Source organism: Vombatus ursinus, unplaced genomic scaffold (assembly GCF_900497805.2).
Source record: "Vombatus ursinus unplaced genomic scaffold, bare-nosed wombat genome assembly UNPS02014797.1, whole genome shotgun sequence".
Lineage (NCBI taxonomy): Eukaryota > Metazoa > Chordata > Mammalia > Diprotodontia > Vombatidae > Vombatus > Vombatus ursinus.
Window position 1 is genome coordinate 3,012,764 of NW_020954575.1, and position 22,107 is coordinate 3,034,870.

General features: G+C 52.1%; 1 protein-coding gene across 1 annotated transcript; it reads left to right on the forward strand.

The window, feature by feature from the left end:
* The first annotated feature begins 1,424 nt into the window (after positions 1–1,424).
* On the forward strand, positions 1,425–14,218 carry TBX2 (T-box 2). Its single transcript, XM_027870258.1, has 7 exons — positions 1,425–1,996; positions 3,704–3,971; positions 6,222–6,368; positions 7,471–7,547; positions 7,834–7,997; positions 8,454–9,100; positions 12,902–14,218. The coding sequence occupies exons 1-7, from the start codon at positions 1,602–1,604 to the stop codon at positions 13,349–13,351; spliced, it is 2,148 nt and encodes a 715-aa protein (XP_027726059.1). The 5' UTR covers positions 1,425–1,601; the 3' UTR covers positions 13,352–14,218.
* The last annotated feature ends 7,889 nt before the right edge of the window (positions 14,219–22,107 follow it).

Here is a 22,107-nt window from a genome sequence, read left to right on the forward strand (position 1 = left end):
TAAGGGAATGGGGAGGATAGAAGTCTGCTGTACCATTTGTGCTTGCCCCGACTCCTTGCCGCCGCTGTCACCCCCAAGAACATCCTCTCATTTTCCCGATCTGAAGCTGGAGACCCCTCCTCTTTTTCCCAGGGACCCCAGTACTTTCTCTCACCCAACCTCCTGCTCTAGCCCTGAGCAATTACGGGGGGCTGGGTTCCCCGGCTGGGCTCAGCTTGGCTCGCAGCCTGGCACCACTCACCTGGTTTGGATGGGGTGTTGTAGACTCAGCTCTGCTCCTGTGGTGCCTGCAGCCCTTCAGCGCCCAGCGCTCTCGGCCTTGGAGACGTGCTTGCTGATGCTCCGGCCAGCCTGGGTCCCAGGCTTGGGGAAGCAGAGGCGGATCTCGGACAGTGAAGCCGCGCGGGACAGTACATCGATCTCGGCTGTCCTCGTCTGGTTCTAAACTGTCACTAAGCCATTGCCTAGCTTCCCACGCCCTGGGGAACCCGAGTGGAAACCGAGGGGACAGCCCTCTGCCCGAGAACATCGGTGATTATCCTTGTCTCCCCCTCCCCCGCAAAAAAAAAAAGTAAGAGAAAAGGTGAAGGATGACAGACTTTGAATGAGATGACAGTTCCCCCACACCCAGCTAGGGCGCGGAGAGGAGGGACACCCCTTTCCTCTCCAGGACCCCAAGTTCTCCCTGGCCTGTGTGAATGCTTTGAACTTGAGCCTGGGAGAGGAAAGGTTTCCATTTCGGAAGGCCGCGGGGCCCTGGCAACCCATGTCCCCTGTCCCTTGCCTCTCGGCCCTCGACTCCCCCCACCCCACCCCCTCAGTCCCTCCCTCTCCTTGGGCTCCAGCTCCCGGAGCCGGGCTGGGCTGCGCTGCGCTGCCCTGCCAAGGCGGCTGTGCAGAGAGGAGCCGGAGGTGGGGGCCAGGGCAGGGGGTGGGGTCTCAGGGCCCCGCCGGTTCGTCATTGGTTAACATTTTATTCTGTTGACATGTTTTCTTACTGCCGAGGCTTCCGACACCTTCTCCCCTGCCCCCCTTTTCCCGGCCAGAGCTTGGCCAGAGCTGTCAAAACCCCGCCCCCGGAGACCCACAATTGGTCCAAAAAGCGTAAAATCAGCAATCAAGGGGGGCCTGGCTCGTTAGCGAAGGGGGATCAGAGAAGGGAAGGACATGTGAGATAGTCACAGTTTTCCAGAGATCACGACAAGATCTAACCACTCGCGCGTGGTCCCCGGCGCCGCGCCGGAGCCGGCCAGCCCCAGCCCGGAGCCCGGAGCCCCCCGTTCGGCTGCCCCCCCCCCCCCCCCGAGCCCCGAGCCGGGCCCCGACCGCGGGAACAGGGAGGAGCAGCGGCGGGAGGGTGGGCCCGAGCCCGGAGAGGAGCCGGCAGCCGGAGGAGGAGGAGGAAGAAGAGGAGGAGGGCTCAGCTTAGCACAGCTCAGCGGGAAGCCCCCGGCTCGGCGGCTCCGCCCGTCCCGGCGCTATCCCGGGGTCCCGGGCACAAAGGACTGATCGTCGTCCCCACCCCCAGTCTCCTCGTTGAGCTCTCGGGGTCGCGCCCCCTCCCCTCCCCCGACACCCCCCAACCCCTTTCGGATGCACCGATGAGAGATACGGCGTTTGCGGGGACCGTCATGGCATACCACCCCTTCCACCCTCCGCGCCCAGCTGACTTCCCCATGTCCGCCTTCCTGGCCGCAGCTCAGCCTTCCTTCTTCCCGGCGCTGGCGCTGCCGCCCGCGGCACTCGCCAAGCCCCTGCCTGACCCGGGCCTGGCCGGAGCGGCGGCGGCGGCGGCTGCCGCGGCAGCCGCGGCCGAGGCGGGGCTGCACGTCTCAGCGCTGGGCCACCACCCCCAGGCGGCCCATCTTCGCTCTCTCAAGAGCCTGGAGCCAGAGGACGAGGTGGAGGACGACCCCAAGGTGACGCTGGAGGCCAAAGAGTTGTGGGACCAGTTCCACAAACTGGGCACCGAGATGGTCATTACCAAGTCCGGGAGGTAGGGGCCGGGCCCCGGGCCGGGAGGGGGCTCTCAGCGGGCCGCGGCCGCGCACGGCCCCGGGCACCTGGGTCAGCCCCCACTTGCCTCCCTTCCCTCTTCGGCGGGCTCTCCCCGCGCCTCACCAGCCTCTCGTCCCCTACTCCGGGGAAGAACCGAGGATGCTGTGGAGACAGGGAAGCCGAACCGCCCCAGCAGTCTCTCGCTGCCTCCCCAGCATTCCCCCCGGACTGGCCCGGGTCCGAGCCGAGCCGAGCCCCTACTCCCTTGGGCTCCCGCTTCAGTCCTCCTGGCCCCTCAGCCCGGATGGCCTCTGCCTATCCCTCTCCGGCCCCTGGCCTCCTCTGGCTATCCCTCGGGGGCCGTTTGGGCATTTTATTCGTTTGCTCCGATGACGAGTTGACAATTTGTCCGCTAGAAATAAGAAGGAAACAAACCGCTGGGGTTTTGGTGGGGTTTTTCCCCCCTTCGTTTAGCGAAGAAGGGAATTTTTTTCTTAATCGGAAAAAAACCCAAACGAATAAAATAAAAAGAAAATAACCGCCCAAACAAGGAAGGAAACAACAACCGTAACAAAGCCCACCAAACACTATCCCCTTCCAGTCTCAACACGCCCGGAGGCCACTTCCGAATGGGTTCACCTCTTCCTCCAGCACACTGAGAGAACCTAGAACCCATCCTTCCAACAGTAGGGCTGGGGTGCGCCCCAGGAGTCGGAGCTCACTGCCTCTGGTTTCTTCCTCCTGGTCCTACTCGGCCCCTTCTCTCACCGCTCTGTCTCCCACAACTCCAGGGGCTATTCGCTGTTCCCGGGAGATTTGGGCGCTTCTCTGAACTCAACTTCTTCCACTTGGGCCAAGGGACTAGGATGGGGGTCCCTGGTTGGGTTATCTTCATAGACTTGGGGGTGGGAGTGGGAGGTGACGGCCTAGTCCTCCACCCTAAGACTCCCCTAAGGGGGAATACTCGGGCCAAAGGGCCTCTGGGCAAAGGCGCCTCTGGCGCCTGGCCGGACCAGGACAGAGCCCTCTGAACTCGTATCAGAGCCTTCTGGCCAGCTCCAATCAGCTCCTCAGGCTAGAGCCTTCCTCTTTCCTTCCCAGTTCCCTCTCCGGATCCTGCAGCCATCACCCCAGGGCTCCCCCAACTTCTCTCAGACTTGCACCTCAGGACTTGAGGCAGACTCAGGGCGCTCTTCCCCGACACTGGAAATCTCGAACTTCTACAAATATCCAGCGAGTTCAGACCTAAAAAGAAAATCCCAAACCCGGTTTCTACTGGGAGTAAAGGGGGAATTAGTTCAGGTCCCAAACCTACCCGCCTCTTCCCCAATTGCCCAGGTCATCTTCTCTTTCTTTTGCCAACATAAACTCCCCAAACGGGACTCTTCTGGATTTTATCTGGATAATTTGGGCCAAAGCGGGTATTGTCCTGGAATTAATTGCCCGGATAATTGGGGGAGAAGCTGGTATGTTTTTAAAGGGAGGATTAATCACTACATTCCTGGGAGCTTCGTAGACCTAGTGTGAGACAACGGGTTTGGCCTTGATCGTTTCCAGGGCTTGTGAAGAGGAGAGAGAGGAAGGGGTCTTTGATGCTGGGGGGCTGGGGCAGAAATGGGGGTAGGCCTGGTGGGGGATTCTGAGACTTGGCCCAAGGGGACCAAGCCGACGTCCCAGTCCTAGTGTCTCCCCCTCCCCCTCCCAGGCGGATGTTCCCCCCGTTCAAGGTGCGGGTCAGCGGGCTGGACAAGAAGGCCAAGTACATTCTGCTCATGGACATCGTGGCCGCGGACGACTGTCGCTACAAGTTTCATAATTCACGCTGGATGGTGGCGGGCAAGGCTGATCCCGAGATGCCCAAACGCATGTACATCCACCCGGATAGCCCAGCCACTGGGGAGCAGTGGATGGCCAAGCCAGTGGCCTTCCATAAACTCAAGCTTACCAACAACATATCGGACAAGCATGGCTTCGTGAGTACCCTCTTCCAGACTGCCTGCCCGGGGCTAAGTGTATGTGTTGCGGGGGAGGGGGGCGGTGGGGGGGGGCGAGAATGAGGCAGGCAACCAAGAGTCAGGGCATAGGCTCCAGGCTCCCGGCACCCTCCCTAAGCCCAGACTAGACCAGCCCAAGTTTGTGACTGAGAATCTAGGACTTTACAACTTTACTTAAAACCACTGCTAGATTACGGGAAATCTAGTGGATCCCGCTTGGGAGAGCATGTTGCCCACCACCAGTTGCAAAGAGATCCCTTTCTTTCCATCTGAGGCCTGTGTTTTGCCTGGAGATGTCCTTTTCCTGGGCAAGAAACCCAGATTGGGCTGGATCCTGACAGGGCCCGAAGCAGCCACACCACTCCAGGCTTTCTTAGTCTACAGTAGGGCCTCTGTTTCCCCAAGCCGAGTTGCTTCAGGGAGCAGGCCATTGCCAGAGGGGGCCCGAGGACTGTGTGGTCTATTAGATCTCCAAGCAGGAGATTCTTTCAGGGCCCGAGGAGGGGCTGGGGGTTAGGGCAGTGATCTCAAGGTCCCAGGGTCTTAACTCTGGTCACTGGGATTCCTAAGAGGGTCAGTCAGAAGTGGAACAGAAGGGCTACGGAATAGAAGAGAATGGAAATGCCTCCATGCTCAGCTGCTGAATTCCAACCTGGTAGCTCCTTCCCCTTCTGACTAAGAGATGGATGATTCTTTCCATGGCCTCAACTTCCCACTGGACTCTTTCAGGGGTCCCCAGGCTAGTGGCTCCACTGGGTGGTGAGGAAGGACTGGGACCTTGCCTCTCACCCAACCAAGCTGGAGATGTCCTAAAGGCCAGGGACAGGCAAAACATGGGACAAATGTATTCTGTTGAGAGTTTTTCCCTGTTTCTCTGTCTCCTTACCGTCCCCCTCCCTTGCATCCAACCCAATACCCAGGGCTTGGAATCAGTTTCAAGAAGGGGAAGGAACTGGGGAGGAAATCTGAGACTGGGGGCTTTAATGTCTCTCCTCCCCCCTTTCCTCTCCTGCATAAAGTTGGGTACCTTTAGGACCCAGACTCCTTCACTTCTATAAATCTGTTTGGGAAGAAAGAAAAGCAACTCTTTCGGGTGCTGTACTCCTACATCCCAACTTTCTGGCCCTAGGAGCTTATCTTTTGCTCACTCCGACCAGTCTTCCCACACTCTGGCCCCTGTATCATATCCCCACTGCTCCCAATCCCTCTTGAGAGGGTCTCTTTCGGTGGGGATTTATTCGCTAAATCAGATGCCCCCACTTTCCCTTGGGTGACTCTAGGGAAAGCCTATGAGCTTCCCCCCAGTTGGAGTTCGACCCTAAATTGAGTCTTATATCTCTAGGTTCGCCCCAGACTACCAAGGAGAAAGGGTTTTGTTTCGTGGGGAGCTTTCTTTAACTAACTCTTCTTTCTCCTTTCCGCTCATCTAAATTCAAATAAATGCCCCACATCTTCGGAAAATAAGGGAAATTCACTCACACCTGAAGAGATGAGTGCAAAAGAGTGACTGTCCATTCTGTCCTGTCCTGAAGGGCAGAAGGGGAATCCGATCATTGGGGTAATTTGTTTACAAGAGAGTCGGAGTAGAAAGGGGTTTCTGGGTACCGGTGGAGATGATCTTACAGAGCGTGAGCTTGGCTGGTCGTTACGTTCTCCATTTTTCTGTCCTTTCTAAAGGGCTAACAATTAATAACAACAATACTCTCCCTCCTCTTTTCTGCCTCCTGGCTTCCCTGACTTTTTTCAACTCTCAGCTGAAGTCGTACCGTTTGCAAGAAGCCTTTCCCAATTTTCCTTAATCTTAGGGACTTCCCACTGAATTTACTCCCAATTTATCCTCTCTATATGTTTGTACACAGTTGTTACCTGTTGTTTTCCCCATTAGTTGTGAGAACTCCTTGAGAATAAGGATTGTTTTTTTGCCTTTCTTTGTATCCCCAGTGCTTAGCACAGTGCCTGGCACATAGTAGGAGCCTAATAAATGGTAATTTAGTGACTGGCTAATAACAATAATAATCAATCATAGTAATAAAACGGGAACAGAGCCCCCAGCTCAGAGGACAGCAATGAAGAAGTATCGGATTAACTGTAGACTTGGGTAGGGAAGGGGAAAGCCCGACTGGATACTGGAGAGAATATGTGGTTGGCAAGAAGCCTGCCTAGTTGAGTAGGTAGGTAGGTCAGGAGTGCGTTCCTAACCTGCCTTTCTCCGCACTCCTACACCCACAGACCATCCTGAACTCCATGCACAAGTATCAACCTCGCTTCCACATTGTGAGAGCCAACGACATTCTGAAACTTCCCTACAGTACATTTCGCACTTACGTGTTCCCGGAGACCGATTTCATCGCAGTCACCGCCTACCAGAACGACAAGGTGGGACCTTCGGGAGGGCGGGAGGCCCGGAGGGTTGCACTCTTCTTTTCTTTATCTTACCGACGCCTGTACCGATTCCCCCTTGGTCTTCCTTGGTGGAGAGCAGGGAGAAAGAGTTGGGCCCTCCCAGGTGGAGCTGTTTGCCTAGTTATTAACAAAGAATTTAGGGATCTTTTTTGACATCGCCCACTCCTATTTTTGCTCCAGGGCCTAATTTAAACTTACCTGCTAGGAGCAGGTGAGGGTGGGGGCCCCCGGAAAAGCTGCCCGGGGACTTTCTGATTAACTGTTCCTAAGCCCATTAAAATTTCGGGGAACCCTTGATGTTTTGGAGGTAGCAGATGTAAGAGGATAAAAGTAATTTTTCACCGGGGAGAGGATGTGTTAGGATATCTGAAGCCTGGGTCTAGGTAAAGCAACAGAGCTAGGAGATTTCAGACTGCTTTTATTAAGTTTTTTAAGAACCTTCTTTCTATTAAACGGTTTTCTGTGGGACGCCCCTTCACCCCAATAAAAGTGGGGAGAGGCAGCTGCCTGCTGCAAAAGAGAGAGCACAAGGGCGTGTGTATTTGGTGGGGAGGATTTGCTTTCAGAACAAAGTTTATGGTATAGTGGAGTTAAGTTATTAAGGAAGGCCCAGCACCTCTCATCCTCATCGCAAGCCTCAACTTCTTCGTCCGGATCCCATAATCCCGCTCTGTCCACCTTTGGGGGGGGAGGGCAGCCAGAAGAATTTTCTATTGTCCTCTTTTACCACAGCCATTAACCAATTGTTAGGGGTGGCCTCGGCCTGGAAGGTCAAAACCTCAGGTCCTATCCTCTTCCCATCCTTAGGGCCCTGGAATTAGGTAGCTCTTTCCCCATGCTCTGTATTCAAAATCCGCAGTAGGAGGAGGCAAGAACACCAGACTTTGGGGGACAAGAACTTTGGGGGAGCGAGAAGGGTCACCACTCCAAGTGTAGTTCCTAAAATGAGCAAGGTCAGGGACAAGATGGGGAAAGCCAAGGAGGCTATGGTTGCATACGAAGGGGCGGATAGTAACTCTTCCGTGTCCCCACCCCACCGTGACGATTCCACTTGTCCGTCTTCTCCCCTCCTTAGATCACGCAGCTGAAAATAGACAACAATCCCTTTGCAAAAGGTTTCCGAGACACAGGAAATGGCCGGCGGGAGAAAAGGTGAGAAAATGGGGAGAGGGAGTGAAATAATTTGGGGAATCGCCACTCTCCTACAATCTTTTTGACTGGGAGATTGCTTCAAGGGGATAGTTCCCAGGCCCTTCACCTGTTCCCAAACCCGTTCTGAGGAGTATGGGAACTTTGCAGGGACTAGTGTTTTGCAGTTTAAGGGCCCTGCCCATGGGGTAAGGGCAAGCATTGTTGCCAGGAACCCAAGAGAAGGTTCTCCCGTCCTTCCCCTCCAGCTTCCACTTCTAATGCCTCCTACTCACCCTCCTCTTCCCAGGAAGCAATTGACCCTCCCGTCCCTTCGAATGTACGAAGAGCAATGTAAGCCCGAGAGGGACGGGGCCGAATCAGATGCCTCCTCCTGCGATCCACCTCCAGCCCGAGAGCCGCCTTCCTCCCCAGGCACGGACCCCAGCCCCCTGCGTCTGCATCGCACTCGAGGTGAGGGACATGTGTCGAGAATGGCAAGTATGAACGGGGAGAGGGAGGGACAGAGGGATAAAAAGGGGGAACTAAAGAGGAGTCCCGAGATGGGGGAGAGGAGTAGGAATACGATTGCTTATCATGCTAGCATTATGTTGCTCTTGATCACTGAACTTTTAGAATACAAATAAAAGCAGTATTTATGCGAGTGGCGTCGGAGGTAGGCAGGACTGTAGAGAGGAGGGAGGGTGACTTTTGTTTGTGAGATGTCTGGGGTGTGGAGAACTAAGGAGCTCTGAGGCCTGGGAAAAGACACCCCTACATATACACCCGGTTTCCCTTCCCAAGTCTAAGACGGGAGTACTCCACTCAGCCCCAGAAACTCCAGAAGGGAACGCTTTCCCCACATCTACACTTTGGGCTTCGTTGATCCTCAATTCCCTTCCTTTTCCCGTCCCCGCTGCCTCTCTGCAGTCGACGAGAAGCTGTGCGCTGCGGACAGCGACCCGGAGCCAGAGAGACTTGGGGATGAGCGACCTGGGGGCACAATAGGGCGCAGCCCCGGCCTGGAGTCGGCCAGTCCCCCGCGCCTGGTTGAGTCCGAGCGTGTCCGGGAAAGGCGCAGCCCCGACCGGGGTAAAGAGCCAGGGGAAGGCGGCGGCTGCCTAGACGGCCCCTTCAGCCTGAGGGGCTTGGAGAAGGACAAGGCGGAGGGCAGGAGGAAGGATGAGGCGCGGAAGGAGGGCAGCGAGGTCAAGGAGGCTGGCTTGGCGCCCCTCGTGGTACAAACGGACAGCGCCTCGCCTCTCAGCGCAGGCCACCTGCAGGGTCTGGCGCTGTCGGGCCACCTGCATGGTCAGCAGTTCTTCGGACCCCTGGGCGCTGGGCAGCCGCTCTTTCTGCACCCAGGACAGTTCGCCATGGGTCCCGGGGCCTTCTCGGCCATGGGCATGGGCCACCTGCTGGCCTCAGTGACTGGCGGAGGCAGCGGAGGCGGCGGCGGGGCCGGGGCGGCCACAGCAGGGCTAGACGGCGGAGCTGGTCTGGGCTCGGCGGCCGGAGCGACTGGAGCTGCTGCCCCCTTTCCTTTCCACCTCTCACAGCACATGCTGGCATCTCAGGTAAATGAGAGGCCAGCCTGGGGCCAGAACTGGGCGGGGGGGGGGGGGGGGGGGGGGGCAGGGGGCGGGGGCTGAGATGAAGGGAACAAGCAGTGAACCTTGGCCTTTGCAAAGAGCCTTAAGGGTCAGCCAGCCAACTACTTTGCAGTGTGGGAGGCTAGAACTTCAAGGCCTTGCGATAGGCAGCGTAGAGAGTATTGTAGGGGCAGAGACCAGAGCCTCTTCAGCCTCCAGAGCAAACAGGCCTGCCTGCTCTAGCCCAGTAGCTCTCTTCCCAGTTCCTAGATCGGGTGGCCTGTCTAGTTAAGATTAGTTTGCCACCGTGAAAGGGAGGGACGTTAGGAACATTACCTAAAACCAAACACAGGAGTATGTGTCTGAGTTGCAATTGGCTTCCGAGTGCCTGGGATTAACACTTAGCTGTTTGCCTCAGGGTAGAGGCAGGCCACCCCGCTCCCACACAGTGGGGCATAGACCAGGTTTCTATTCTACAGTAGGCAAAGCGAAGAGGAAGCTAGCTGAGTGTTTCTTTTCTGAATAACAGAGACCCAAAGATGTTCCTTCTCCATGCCCATTCTCTCCCCCATCTCAACTGCTTATTTTCTCAACTGCTGGTGTGTTCTGGTCTGCCCCTCCAATCTCAGTATAGAAAGAAAAGGGAGAAAGGGAAATCTCTCTTCTTCAATTCTGACCCCCCCAAACACACACACACCCTTAGGGTTAAAGCAAGGGCAGCCAGCACAGTTTCCTTTTGGGTTTGTGTAATTTTTTGTATTACAATATCTGGGATTTCGTTTGAGTAGGAAGTTCTCAGTGAAGGCTTCCATAACCATTACATATCAGCAACTTCTCCCTGATTTGTAGTCTTAGCCTGGGCCAGTGAGAGGTTAAAAGACTTGTCCAGGGTCTAACATCTAGTACCTGACAGAAGCATGATTTAAACCCAGAAATCCTGGTCTTGAGAGTAACTCTGTGTCTACTATGTGGTGCTGGCCCGTTAATACTTTGAATTTAAATTCTAGCCCCCTCCAGCTAAAATTTCTGAAAGTCTCCCACTTTTGCCTTATATTAATGAAAAGTTAAGAACAGATCTAAAGCAGGAGGTGTGATACTCATTTCTGGTCAGGTAGTGTTGGCCAGTTTGGAAGCATTTTCAAATCTCCTTCATTCATTACTGCCACCTTCTGGTCCAGCAGAGGCTGGGGCAGATTTGGCCCAACATTTTATCTGTCTCCCTTTTCCATCTCGTGGGGAGTTCAGATCTCCACTAAGGAAAGCACCCAGCTGTAATTCTGAACAAAGTTAAAAAAATATCCCAAGCAGTCAAGAAATAAAGCTCGGTGTATTAGTGGAGTTGTGCCCATCTTAGAGATCTGCAAGGGGGAGAGATCCTCAGAAAATCTAGATGAGTATTTTAGGGGCATTAGGTTGGAGGGGGAGATCCCTTTTCAAGTGTTTGCTATGGGGTCTTGGACTTTATAATTGTTATTAATATGTACTTTGAGAGACAAAATGGCTTAGTAGATAGAGAGCTGGCATCATAAATATCTGTGTTCAAGTCCTGTTTCTGACATGTACAGACTGTGTGACCTTGGACAACTAACTTCTCTGTGATCCCAGGAAACTCATTAAGACTTTTAAGTTGCCAAAGAGGTGTCCACTTGCTTTGGTAAAGAGAATTTCCTCATGGAGAGTTAGTTCCCTATACCAATGAAATCATAGGCCCAATAACAAAAGTAATTTATTTTAAAAAAGTAATATTTAAAGCATTTGGGAAACACAAAACTGTGATATTAGTGGAGGGAGAATTATTATTCCCATTTTACAGATGAGGAAACAGAGCTCAGAGATTTCCCCAGTCATACAGCTGGTGAATGTCTTAGTCGGATTTAAACCCAGGTCTTTTCACTCCAAGTCAATTCTTTCCTTGATGGTATAATCCCCAAGCCCTCAACCACACAGTATGGTTGGTGCTGATCTCAGGATACTTACTAAGAATAACTTGCCTTAGTATCATAGACACCAGGTGGGAGAGGGGCAGTGGGGATTGGTCTCTAGAACTGAGTTAATGGTCAGGTGAAAGTCTTGCTTCCAGGCAAATTAGGTATTCAATAAATCCCTGCTTTTTTGTTTTGTTTTGTGATCTTGAATCAGCACTTTCATTCCAATTCATAGCCCCTACTTTTAGGTATAGCCAAATTTGCATACCCTTGAGGAATTTGATAGTTTCTCTCTTCTTCTCTTTTTCATCTCTTGATAACCAGCTTTGTAAAGAAGCACAAGGAATTCGATTTTCTCTTTTACCTCTCTCTCCCCTTGCCAGCCCGGGAAGCAGTCCACCTACCAATGGAAGGGAGGGAAAGATAATCGGAAAGTCCTAGCTACTTGGATTGAGAACATACAATGCAGTGTCAGTGTTAGACTTTGTCCTTGCAACTGTTTGAAGTTTTTTAGCCCTTTAGTACACATTAAATAGGAAGTGGGTAATTAACTATTAGATAATCGGGAGCTAATTGGTATTCCATTTACCTTCTGCATCATTCACCTGGCACAAATTCTCATGAAGCCTAGGCAAATGGATTATTAGATTTTATATCCCCCCCTCCACTCTTCTGAATGCACAGATTCTTTCTCCCCTTCTAGGATTTTTTTTTTTTTTTTTTTTTTTTTTTTGTGGGGAGAGAGAGTGAGGGTAGGAAAGAGAGGAAGAGAAAATACACATATATCTGGCATATATGGCTGAATATACAGCTTGGTCCAATAGGAAGAGCCCAGGACTTGGAGTCAGAGGAGCTGGGTCCTTATCCAGGCCCTGCCACTTACTATCTCTGTGACCGTGGGCAAGAACTTTAATTTCTCTGAGCCTCAACATCCTCCTCTGTAAAATGAGGTGTTGGATTAGATTAGGAATTCTTTAATCTGTGTGTGTGTGTGTGTGTGTGTGTATGTGTGTGTGTGTGTGTGTATGTGTGTGATAGATCCCTTTGGCATTCTGGAGAAGCCTTTGGATCTCTTCTCACAATCATTTTTTTTAATACTTCAAATAAAATTAATAGGAAAACGAAGGGAACCGATTATATTGAAAAAGGAAACAGGCAGACTGATCGTGTGAAATCCAGTAATTTCGAAGTAGTGATGAACATAAATGACATTTTGAGATAGGTGCAACAATTGTAATGTGATATGAAACGATCTGTGATTTATAGTGGGGAATTATACAGGTGTTGCTAACAACTATTGTGGTTTGTTTCCTACATTCAGAGTTGAAGGAAATGCTAAATTTCCGTTAGGGGTTCGTGGAAATAAAGATTTATTTTTTTCCCCATCCAAGTTCACGGACTCTTGTTCGTTCAGAACACTTAGACTGGATGATATCTAAACTATTCTACAGCTCTAATGTCCTACTGTTCTAGACTTCCCGCACGCTGTATCTCTCACCTGGCATTCCCTTCTCCTCCTCCCATCTTGACCTATCAAAAGTCTACCCATCTTCCAATGCACAGATTAAATTCCATCTTCTCCTAGAAGATTTACTTAATCACCTCAGCTAGAAGTGGTTTCCTCCCTCCCTCTGAAATCCTATTGGTCTCCCAGTCACATATACTCACGTGGCACATACCAAATGCTACCTTGTACATGTGGCTTCTACTCATCTAGACTGAAAATTCCCGAAAGGCACCGCCTATCTCTTTCCCTTCTTGAGTTCCATATGTCACCTTGCACATAGTATGTAATGATTTCATGTTGGTTGAACGAATTGATGTTGAATGAATCATTGACCTATTTCTTTGTTGATTTCAGGGGATCCCGATGCCCACATTTGGTGGGCTCTTTCCATATCCCTACACTTACATGGCAGCTGCCGCAGCCGCTGCCTCAGCCTTGCCAGCCACCAGTGCTGCCGCCGCTGCCGCTGCCGCTGCGGGCTCCCTATCCCGGAGCCCTTTCCTGGGCAGTGCCCGGCCTCGTCTTCGTTTCAGCCCTTACCAGATCCCTGTGACCATTCCTCCCAGCACCAACCTCCTCACCACGAGTCTGGCTCCTGATGGCTCCAAGGCTGCTGGCAGCAGCCGGGAGCCTAGTCCCCTGCCCGAGCTGGCGTTACCTAAGGTGGGAGGTTCACACCGAGGAACCCTGTCCCCCAAAGGCGCAGCCAAAGAGGCCGCCAGCGAACTACAGAATATCCAGAGACTGGTGAGCGGGTTGGAGAGCCAGAGGGACCTGTCCCCGGGACGAGAGTCGCCGAAATGAAGGATCAGTGTCGGCTAGGCCAGCCCCCCACCTACCCCACCCCAGTCTGCCTCCCATGCCCCAGCCCCACCCCGCCCCCACTGACCCCTGTGGCTCCAGGATTTTGTACAGCACGGTATGGGTATTTATTTAAATAAAGGAGCGATGGGGCAGCACCAGCCAGAGATGGGAAAGCTAGCCAGTACAGTCTGGGCCGTGGGCACTGGAGAGACGAGCTGGGGCATTTCAGCTCAACCCCCAACCTGCAGCGAACATGGATGGAATAGACTTGGAGCCTGCCTGGGTTCAATCCAGTAGAGCTCCTGAGTCAATATGGAGTCAATCCAGAGTCTATGTAGAGTCTTATCCTCACATCAGCCTTTGGGTGCTGGTTTGGGATTAAATAACGGGGAGTGCCCCTTCTAGGGGTGTGTTGGGAAGGGGGGAGGAATGAAGACCCTATATCCCTGGGCTCCCGGAAGGCTAGAGGGGGTCACGGGAAGGTCCCCAACATACAAAATCCCAGGTCGGGGAGGAGTAAGAGAATACGGAGGTTAGGATGATATGGGAATGGAGCTGGGGATGGAGGGTAAAGACAGAGACTTCCGCGAAGGAAGGAGGATGGAGCTGAGTTGGGGACACAGCTGCTCCTGTCTCCTCCCATCAACCTACTCCCAGCAAAGGGCGGGACACCCCAACCTTGGGAGTCCGGGGAGGAAGCTACCACCTCCACCCCTGACTCCCGGGGGGGGAGGGAGAAGATATTTATGAAATAAATGATAATTTGTGTAAATAAGCTTTAAGGTTCCCAGAATATGCAAATTGGTATTAATTTATTCAAAAGTGTACATTACCGTGTACATAATATTTAGAGTTTAACTCGTGGCATTTAATTTCGTTGGTTTTTTGTTTGTTTTGTTTTGTTTTCCGGGTTTTCCCCCTCTTTTACACGAACATATCTCTATTGTAAACGGTGGGGGAAGGGAGAGCTATTCAGCGCTTTGTGGCTGCCGGGGACTCGAGCTCCTGGAGGGAAGCGCCAATTGGAGCCATCCTCCACAACTCGCTGCTGGCCAAGGGGCCCCCAGAGCGCAGCCCTGACCCCACCCCCCTCCCGGGCCGGGGGCCACCTCAGGTTTTCTTTTTTTTTTTCACTCCTAAAAGAGAACGAAACAAACCGACAAGGAAAGAAAAGATTATTATTATTAATAATAATAAATAAAGAAATGAAGTGAGCTCTAAGCCAGGCTAGTGCGCTCTGTGGGCCGGGATGATGGAAGGGGGACCGCACGGGACTTGACCGCATGGAGTTAGCCAGCGAGTCTGGGGAGAGGGAGGGGACTAGATTCTCCAACTTGGGCCGGAGTGGGATGAGGGGGGGCTCCGGGGAGTCGGGGGGTGCGGGGGTGCCCGGCCGGCACTAGGGCCTCCCTCGTCCCCAGCAGCTGTTCCCCGGGCCGCTTTCCATTTATCATGTCGCCAATTAGCCAGGGCTTGGGGGAGGGGGTCAGGCGGGCTCCTTAGAGGGATAATGAGGGAACGGGACCCTGGAGACGTCGCCCTCCCTCCCCCGCCGGGTCCCTCCTCAGGCGGCGCCGGCTCCGGCTCAGCCCGCGGTCTGGGGACTGAGAGCCGGAGCCTCACCCCACCCCCAGCCCAGCCCACTGGAGCTGGGGAAAGCAGCCATTCCTCCTCCCCCTCTCCTTTCTTCCCTCCTCCAAGTCCATTCGTCCAGGTCGGGCCCGGGGCTCCCTCTGCCGGTCAGCACGAGCCGATGCCCACTCCAGGACTTTTTCAGGTTGCCAAGGCTCGAACGCCCCCGAGCGAAGTTATGCAGCACAGCTGGATCCAGCCCAGAGTGAGCCCAGCCAGCTGTGCAGGGGTTGTGGCCAAAGGTTCAGCCGGCCCCTCCACGCTCCCACACCTTTTCCCTTCAAAGCCAAGTCTTTGGGGTCCAGCCAAAAGTTTCAAAGAAAGATCCAGCCCTGAGGGACTTTTTTTTTTCTTTCTTTTTTTTTTCTTTTTTGGCTGGGGAGAGCAGGGTGAAGGGTTGTCCCTGGACCCTGCTTGCCTGTTTATAGGAGAGCATGGTCTCTGCCCCAGTCCCTTCACTTCCATCCCTTCCCTATCGCTGGACACGGGCGAGGAAGGGGGGCACGTCAAGAGGGAGAAGGAAGGCAGAAGTAGGTGGAGAAAGACAGGGGTGGGGGCAGCGGAATTTACTCGTAGACCTATTGAAATTGCTCAGAAGGAAGGGACTTCTAGAAAGAACCCCATCTATTTCTGTGCCTTGAGGTCAGAGAAAGACTCTGGTTTCCTCCATTCTTAAAAATCTTGAAGAGGACTCGAAGCCTCTAAGCAAGGTATGCTTCGAAAGGACATTTTCGGAGGTCTCATCCAGGAAGTTCTTCTTTGTGTTTATCTACATTTTAAATTAAGCAGCTCAGGGCTATTTCTCATCATCTCCACCCCCCCCCCCCCAACACACACACATACACACCAGCACAGTTTATGTGAAAGAAATCTCCCTCTCCTGTCCTTGCCTTTTAAACTCCCAAGTCCAAATGTGTCCTGCTTCTCTCATCCTAATATGATTTAGAACCTAGGAGGTAAGTGGAACTCTGGGATTATTACAGGACTGAGTCAAACCTATAGCACCTGGAAACATTGGTGATAGCATCCTCACCCCACCCCTCTTATCTTTCTTTTTTCTCACTTTGCTTTCTCCCGTTTTCTTCTATTCATCCTTCTCCTTTCCCCCTTTCTCCTGACTCTGCTCTGTCTATACCTTAAGTCTGTCCACAGAGTTCACGATGTTTGCTGGATGGGAGAATAGGGGGAAACCATTCAGTGAGCAAGAGTGAGCTAGGGAGCAGAGAGGGTGGTATTGCAAAAATCAGGCTTACAGTGTTCAGCTCCTGACTCCAGGCTTCATCCCTTGCATGACACTCCAGGTTCTGTCCAGATATATTTTGAGATGGCATCTCTCTGAATGTCTGGTACCAGTGACTCTGATTTGACTGATGGCTGCTTTCTCAAGGGTAGGGCCTGAAAAATCAAAGTTCTACAGCTCCTAGAAGGCTTATCTATAGGCTCATAGATTTTAAGCTGGAGGTCCCTTTGACATCATCTAGTCCTTCCTCCCCTACCCCCATTTTACAGATTTGAAAACCGAGGTTCAGAGAAGGGAAGTGACTTACCCAAGGTTACACAGTGGCAGTGTCAGGATTTGAACTCCGATCCTCAGGTCCCAAATCCAGCATTCTTTTGTAAAGGGGCCTATGCCCTATGCCTCTTTCTACCCCCAACCTCCATTTTTTCTGGGTCAAATACCTTCCAGTGGGGGTGAGGAGGAGTTAGGGGTTGTACATAACTTAGTATAAATGGAGCAGGAGGTGGTGGGGATTTGGGTGTGATTTGGAAACATTAAATCCTAATAGGGAAGCCAGACTTCTAGGTAGGGGTTGGCTTGGAACAATTTTGGACAAGCAGAAGACAATGTAAACAGGAGACAACAGATTAGAGGAAAGAGAATCCAGAAAGCAGAGGAGGGCAGGGAAAGTGGGAGGCTGCCAAAGACAAACCTTGCCTGTCTTGCACTCTGCTCGTCACCCCCAGCCTGGCACCTGCAGGTTTGGGGCACTAGTAGGAGGTTCCTTTAGCTTAAAACACTGTTTTTCAAACTGTGAAGGGTCCCTGAAACACCCTATGGTTGTTGTTGTGGTTGTTAATGAATGGTAGTTTGTTAATAGGCATTAAAGTAATAATTTAGAGGATTTTACTACAAAGGTTCTGCCAGTTGTGTTTAAACTGAAGAGTTCTATCACTGTGGAAAAGTTTTGAGAAACACTGGCTTAGACCAAAAAGGGTCCCCCCCAACACCACCGGAGGGGGCTTCAAGATGGGAAGGTCCAAGGTCATGTGTATCCTGGGAGGGCTGCACCTGAGCTGAAGGTCATCAGAACTGAGACTTGAACTCTCTCCCTCCCAACCTAATTATCCTGCCCCCTCCCCTTCTCCAGGAGCTGTTGGGTTGGCACTCAGCCCTGGCATGGTGGCAGAAGTTAAGGCTGTCTGGGAAGGGGCTAAGCAGACATACTGACGCCTATTTCCCCCCGATAAAGGGCAATGAGCACTCCCCTTAGTGTCCAATTAGACCACCCCCCACCAGAGCTCTGTCCCTTGCCCCCCTGCCTTCCTGCCCCTCAGCCCCCATTGTCCTGCTCTTCTGTCGATTAGTCAGGCTCCTTTAGAAATATAAATCGAAGCACTGCAAATAATCCTGGAACTACAGCTCTGGAAGGACCTCAGAGCTGGTCCAATCCCCTCATTTTAAAGGAGGAAATACACTCCTTCTTTCGTAATACACCTCTTCCCAAAGTCCTTCTTAATCATTTAGGATCTAGGCACTTCATGCCCTGAAAGTAGAGAAGTGGGGGTGGGGGTTAGGTATAGGAATGGGGTGAGACAGAGACAGTCACACAGATGTGCCTGTGACCTGGTATGTGCTGATCTTTTTTTTTTTCTTTTTTTCTTTTTTTTTTTTTTGCTTTAGTACTGTGTTTGATTGTGCACGTCAATGGAGAAACCTGTGTGTGAGAGAGGCAAAGATGACATCAGTGACAATGGGATTCTTTAAGATACCTTTGGTCCAATGGACAGAGCCCTCGTGCTTGATAAAGGCCTGGGCGATAGCATTGTTAGGTTTCCACTTCTCCCTTTGTGATGGGGGAAGGAGGAGACTTTTCTGAGTCTCCCCCTACTGTGTCTCACCTCCCTACCTTACCCTCATCTTCTTCTTCCCTGAACTCCAACTCAAAGGGAAAACTCCATCCAGGAGGGACAAGTGGCTCCTATCAAACCAATCAGCCAGGAAGCATTTATTATTAAATGCCTTCTATTTGCTAGCTGCGGGAGATACCAAGACAAAAGTAAGACAGTGTTTCCCACAAAGAATTTTCCAACTGTCACACAGGTAAGTAAATGCAGGATGAACAGAGAATAAATAAATAGCGATGGTAGCAACTGGGGAATGAGAAGAGGTCTGAAAGAAGGTGGCACACCTGAACTGAGCCCAGAAGGCAACTGACATAGGTATAGAGCTTGCCATGAAAGGAGGCCAGGCTGTGTAAAGCGGGGTGGGGGGAGACGGAATGTCCCAACTCAGAGAATAAGCATGAGGAGGAGGAAACGTGCATGCACTGCCATAAAAGGCTGAATTTGAGAGCTCACGGGGGTGCACAGGCACACATCTATCAAATCAATCAGCAAGCATTTACTAATTGCTTGCTTTGGCACTATGTACACGTACACACACAACTTCACAATCCTTTGTGCACTCTCAGGAACCGCACGTAACACTTCGCTTACACATTTTTTATTTTCTGAGAAGACAGAGCCGAGGCGAGAAGGTAAGAGAAATTCGGGGGCTCGAGCCTTGAGTCCTCCAACCCTAGTCCTCAGGTCCACATCCTTTCGTGCTTTAAGACATCTGAAGACATTAAACACAAATAAAGCCCTGCCCCCAAACAAAACTGGGCACAGATGTTTGGGGGAACAAATGTGACTTAGGCACCGCCCAGAATGCCAGGGGATATTTGCGTAGGGTAGGGCCTTTGAAGTCTGAAAATTCCCTTAGGTCAGAGGAGAAGGGGTGGTGGGATGTCGGAAAGGCCTCATCTCAATGGAATGTACTATCCCCCTCCTTCTGACCCCACCCCCACCCCGGAACAGCAGCACATGAAACAAGAATGTGGCTTTTTAAGAAAGACAGAGGGGACGAAACTCCAAACTGGGCACCTGTACGGAATGGGGGCGGAAGGGATAGGACTCCTGAGTGTGTGTGTGGGGGGGGTCGGGTGTTGGGTGGGGAGAGTGACATGCCCACCCCGTCAAAGTATCTGTTTGCCTAAAGGAATATTCTTTCTTTAGAACCTTATTTCCAGCCTCTTTAGAGTTTGAGCTTCGATAGGCAATCTCCTCCCCTTTACCCCCCATACCCCACACCCCTCGCCGCCTCCCACTGTGGTATTTTGAACTCAGGACACCCCATGTGCACCCTCCCAGGCCTAGGGGTGCCCCCTCTTCTTCCAGTCCTGTGACTGAAGCCCCCGCCCCGTGAGCTCCCTGGTCCTTGTCCTCTCCCGCACCCTCCCTTAGGGGTTGCGCAGCTTTGGGCCAGACAGCACGCAGGACTCGAAAAATGAAATTCAGCCCTGGCGGCCCGGGACAATCCTGCATTTGGCCACTAGATGGTGCTCCAGGGCAGAGGCCGGAGCCGCTGACCATCAAGTGCGCCTAAGGCTGGAGCGCGCACCTGCTCTGGGCTGTGTCCGCCACGCGGGGACAAGCCGGCGGCCTTCGGACTCCCCGAGCTCCGAGGGAACGGACGCCGGGACGATCCAGCGGCACCACAGAGGCAAGAGACCCCAAAATCTGGAGGCTCAGCGAAGGGACCGGAGAGAGGACCTAGAAGGGTCTGAAGCCCCGCTGAGGCTTGCGTGGATCTCGGGAAGACTTTACTCGTGACCGTGGCCTTCCTCCTCGCTCCGGGGCTGCTCTAACTCCTGGGACCCGGCGGTCCCTGGCCGAAGAACTCAGTGTCTACCCGCTAAAGGAGGGCTGGGACGGTCAAGCTCCGGCTCATCTGCGCTGAGCTTGAAAATCCCATCGCTAGATGGGGTTGGCGGAGCCCAGATCTCCGGGCGGAGCCCAGATCTCCGAGCTGAGCCCGGCTCCCAGCCCACCCGGGTGATCTTAGGCAGCCTTGCTGCCCTCTCTGCGTCTGAAGCCCGCAGACTCCCCGGCACCAGCGTGCTGATCTGCCCTGCCCCCACTGTGGGGGAATTCAGCCAGAGGGAGGGGTGGGGATGGACCTCACTTAAGAAACACCCACCCCCAGCTTGCTAAAGCCTTGAACTTGCTGACTTCAAGTTAATCAAGCGCCGTGTAGTGGAAAAGAAAATCACTGGATTTGGAGTTTTAGGGCCTAGCTCAAATCCCATAGCTTACTACCTGCGTGACCATGGATATGGGTTATTTAACCTCCTTGGGCCTAACCTTTAAGGCTCTAAATTTATATTTCTACCAAGGGATTTTAAATTTTTGGACAAGCCCTGAGTCAGCCACTGAACTCGTGGACCTCACCTTGCCTATCTGTAAAATGTCAGTGTCCGTGCCTGCCTCAGGGGGGTTAGGAAGAGAAACAGGGCAACTCAGAATTATGGTCATTGGCCTCTTCTAGGGATAAAGAGATGACTTCGAAGACGTCTTAGAGACAATCAGTTATTGTGTTGTAGTGAGCTGGGTGGTGGATTGAAATCTGGAAGACCTGGGTTCAAATCCCATCTCCAGACACTCCTCCTAACCCTGGACAAACTCTCTTAACCTCTCTATGCCTCAGTTTCCTCGTCTGTAAAATGAGGTCCCATAGTCTCTGAGGTCCCTCCACCTTCTAAATCCTTTGAAACAACTTGGCAAGAAGGTGAAATCTGAGGGCAGAGGACTTCTGCTTTCTTCCTTACACCTTTTAAAGTTAAAATACCCCTCTGGCCTCCTCTCTTGGTGAACATTATGCTTTGGGGTAAAGGGACAGTAAAGAATGATTATGAGGGGTGGAAAAGGGACTGGTTGCCTCTTTCTCTGTCACATTAAGTCTAAACACTGATAGTCTGTGAAGCTACATCAGAAGATGTCCTCAAATATCTTTACTTCAATGGGCCTTTTCTAGACTCATCTTCCTTAGTTCAAATCCAGCCTCAGACTCATACTAGCTGTGTGATCTTGAGCAAATCACTTAACCCTGTTTGCCTCAGTCTCCTCATCTGTAAAATGAGCTGGAGAAGGAAATGGCAGCCCACTCCAGTATTTTTTCGAAGAAAACCCCAAATGGGGTCACAAAGGACAGGACTGAGATTACCTGACAACAACAAAAACTCCAAATTGTTTTCATTTAACTCAGCAGATACCTCTCGCATATAAGGGACTGCACCAAGTACACCACGAGAGATACCAAGAAAGTAAAAGGTACAAACATTGCCTCAGAACAACACATTTCTTATCTGTCAGCTATGTGCCCATCCCTGCTTTATTTAGCTATGTAGTACATTTGTTAATTCTAGAGGAGAGGCTGGGCAGAGTGCCCTCTCCTGCAAGGATAGATGTAGTCTAGTCAGTGGAGTGGGAGGACAACCTCGAAGATGAATTTCACCGCCCAAGAATGAGGAAAGGTCTCCTCAAAGGTGGACGGAACCAGGAAGAAAGGTCCTTCCAGAAATGGCCATTTTACAGATGAGGATAGACGCTGGTGCCCAGGGGGAGAGAGCGACAGTGTAGTGATGGCTTTTTGGGGGGGGGCGGGGATCCAGATTAAATCACTGACAGAGGCAGAAGAAATGAGCTAAGGAATGAAGCTCTGGGATCTGCTTCATTAGGAGCCAATGACTTCAGTATTATGTAAGCATACTTTAGGGCAGGGACTGTCTTGGTTTTGCCTTGTTATTCCCCAGCACCAAATACAGTGTCTTCCATATAACAGGCACTTAGTAAATATTTGCGAGTTGCATTTTTTGTCTTCGAGACAGAGTCTCTAACACCAGCCTGGAAGTCCAGCAGCCACTCTGTAATATTGCCAATATTGAATGGCAGGAATGTTTAATCTGCTACATTTTACTGATCTGGGCTAGTTTATCTCTCCTTAGGTAGTCTAGAATTCAATGTCCCATCCTAGGGGCTCGCCATATTGGCACTGGACTTAGTGCAGGCACCTGATGAGCTTT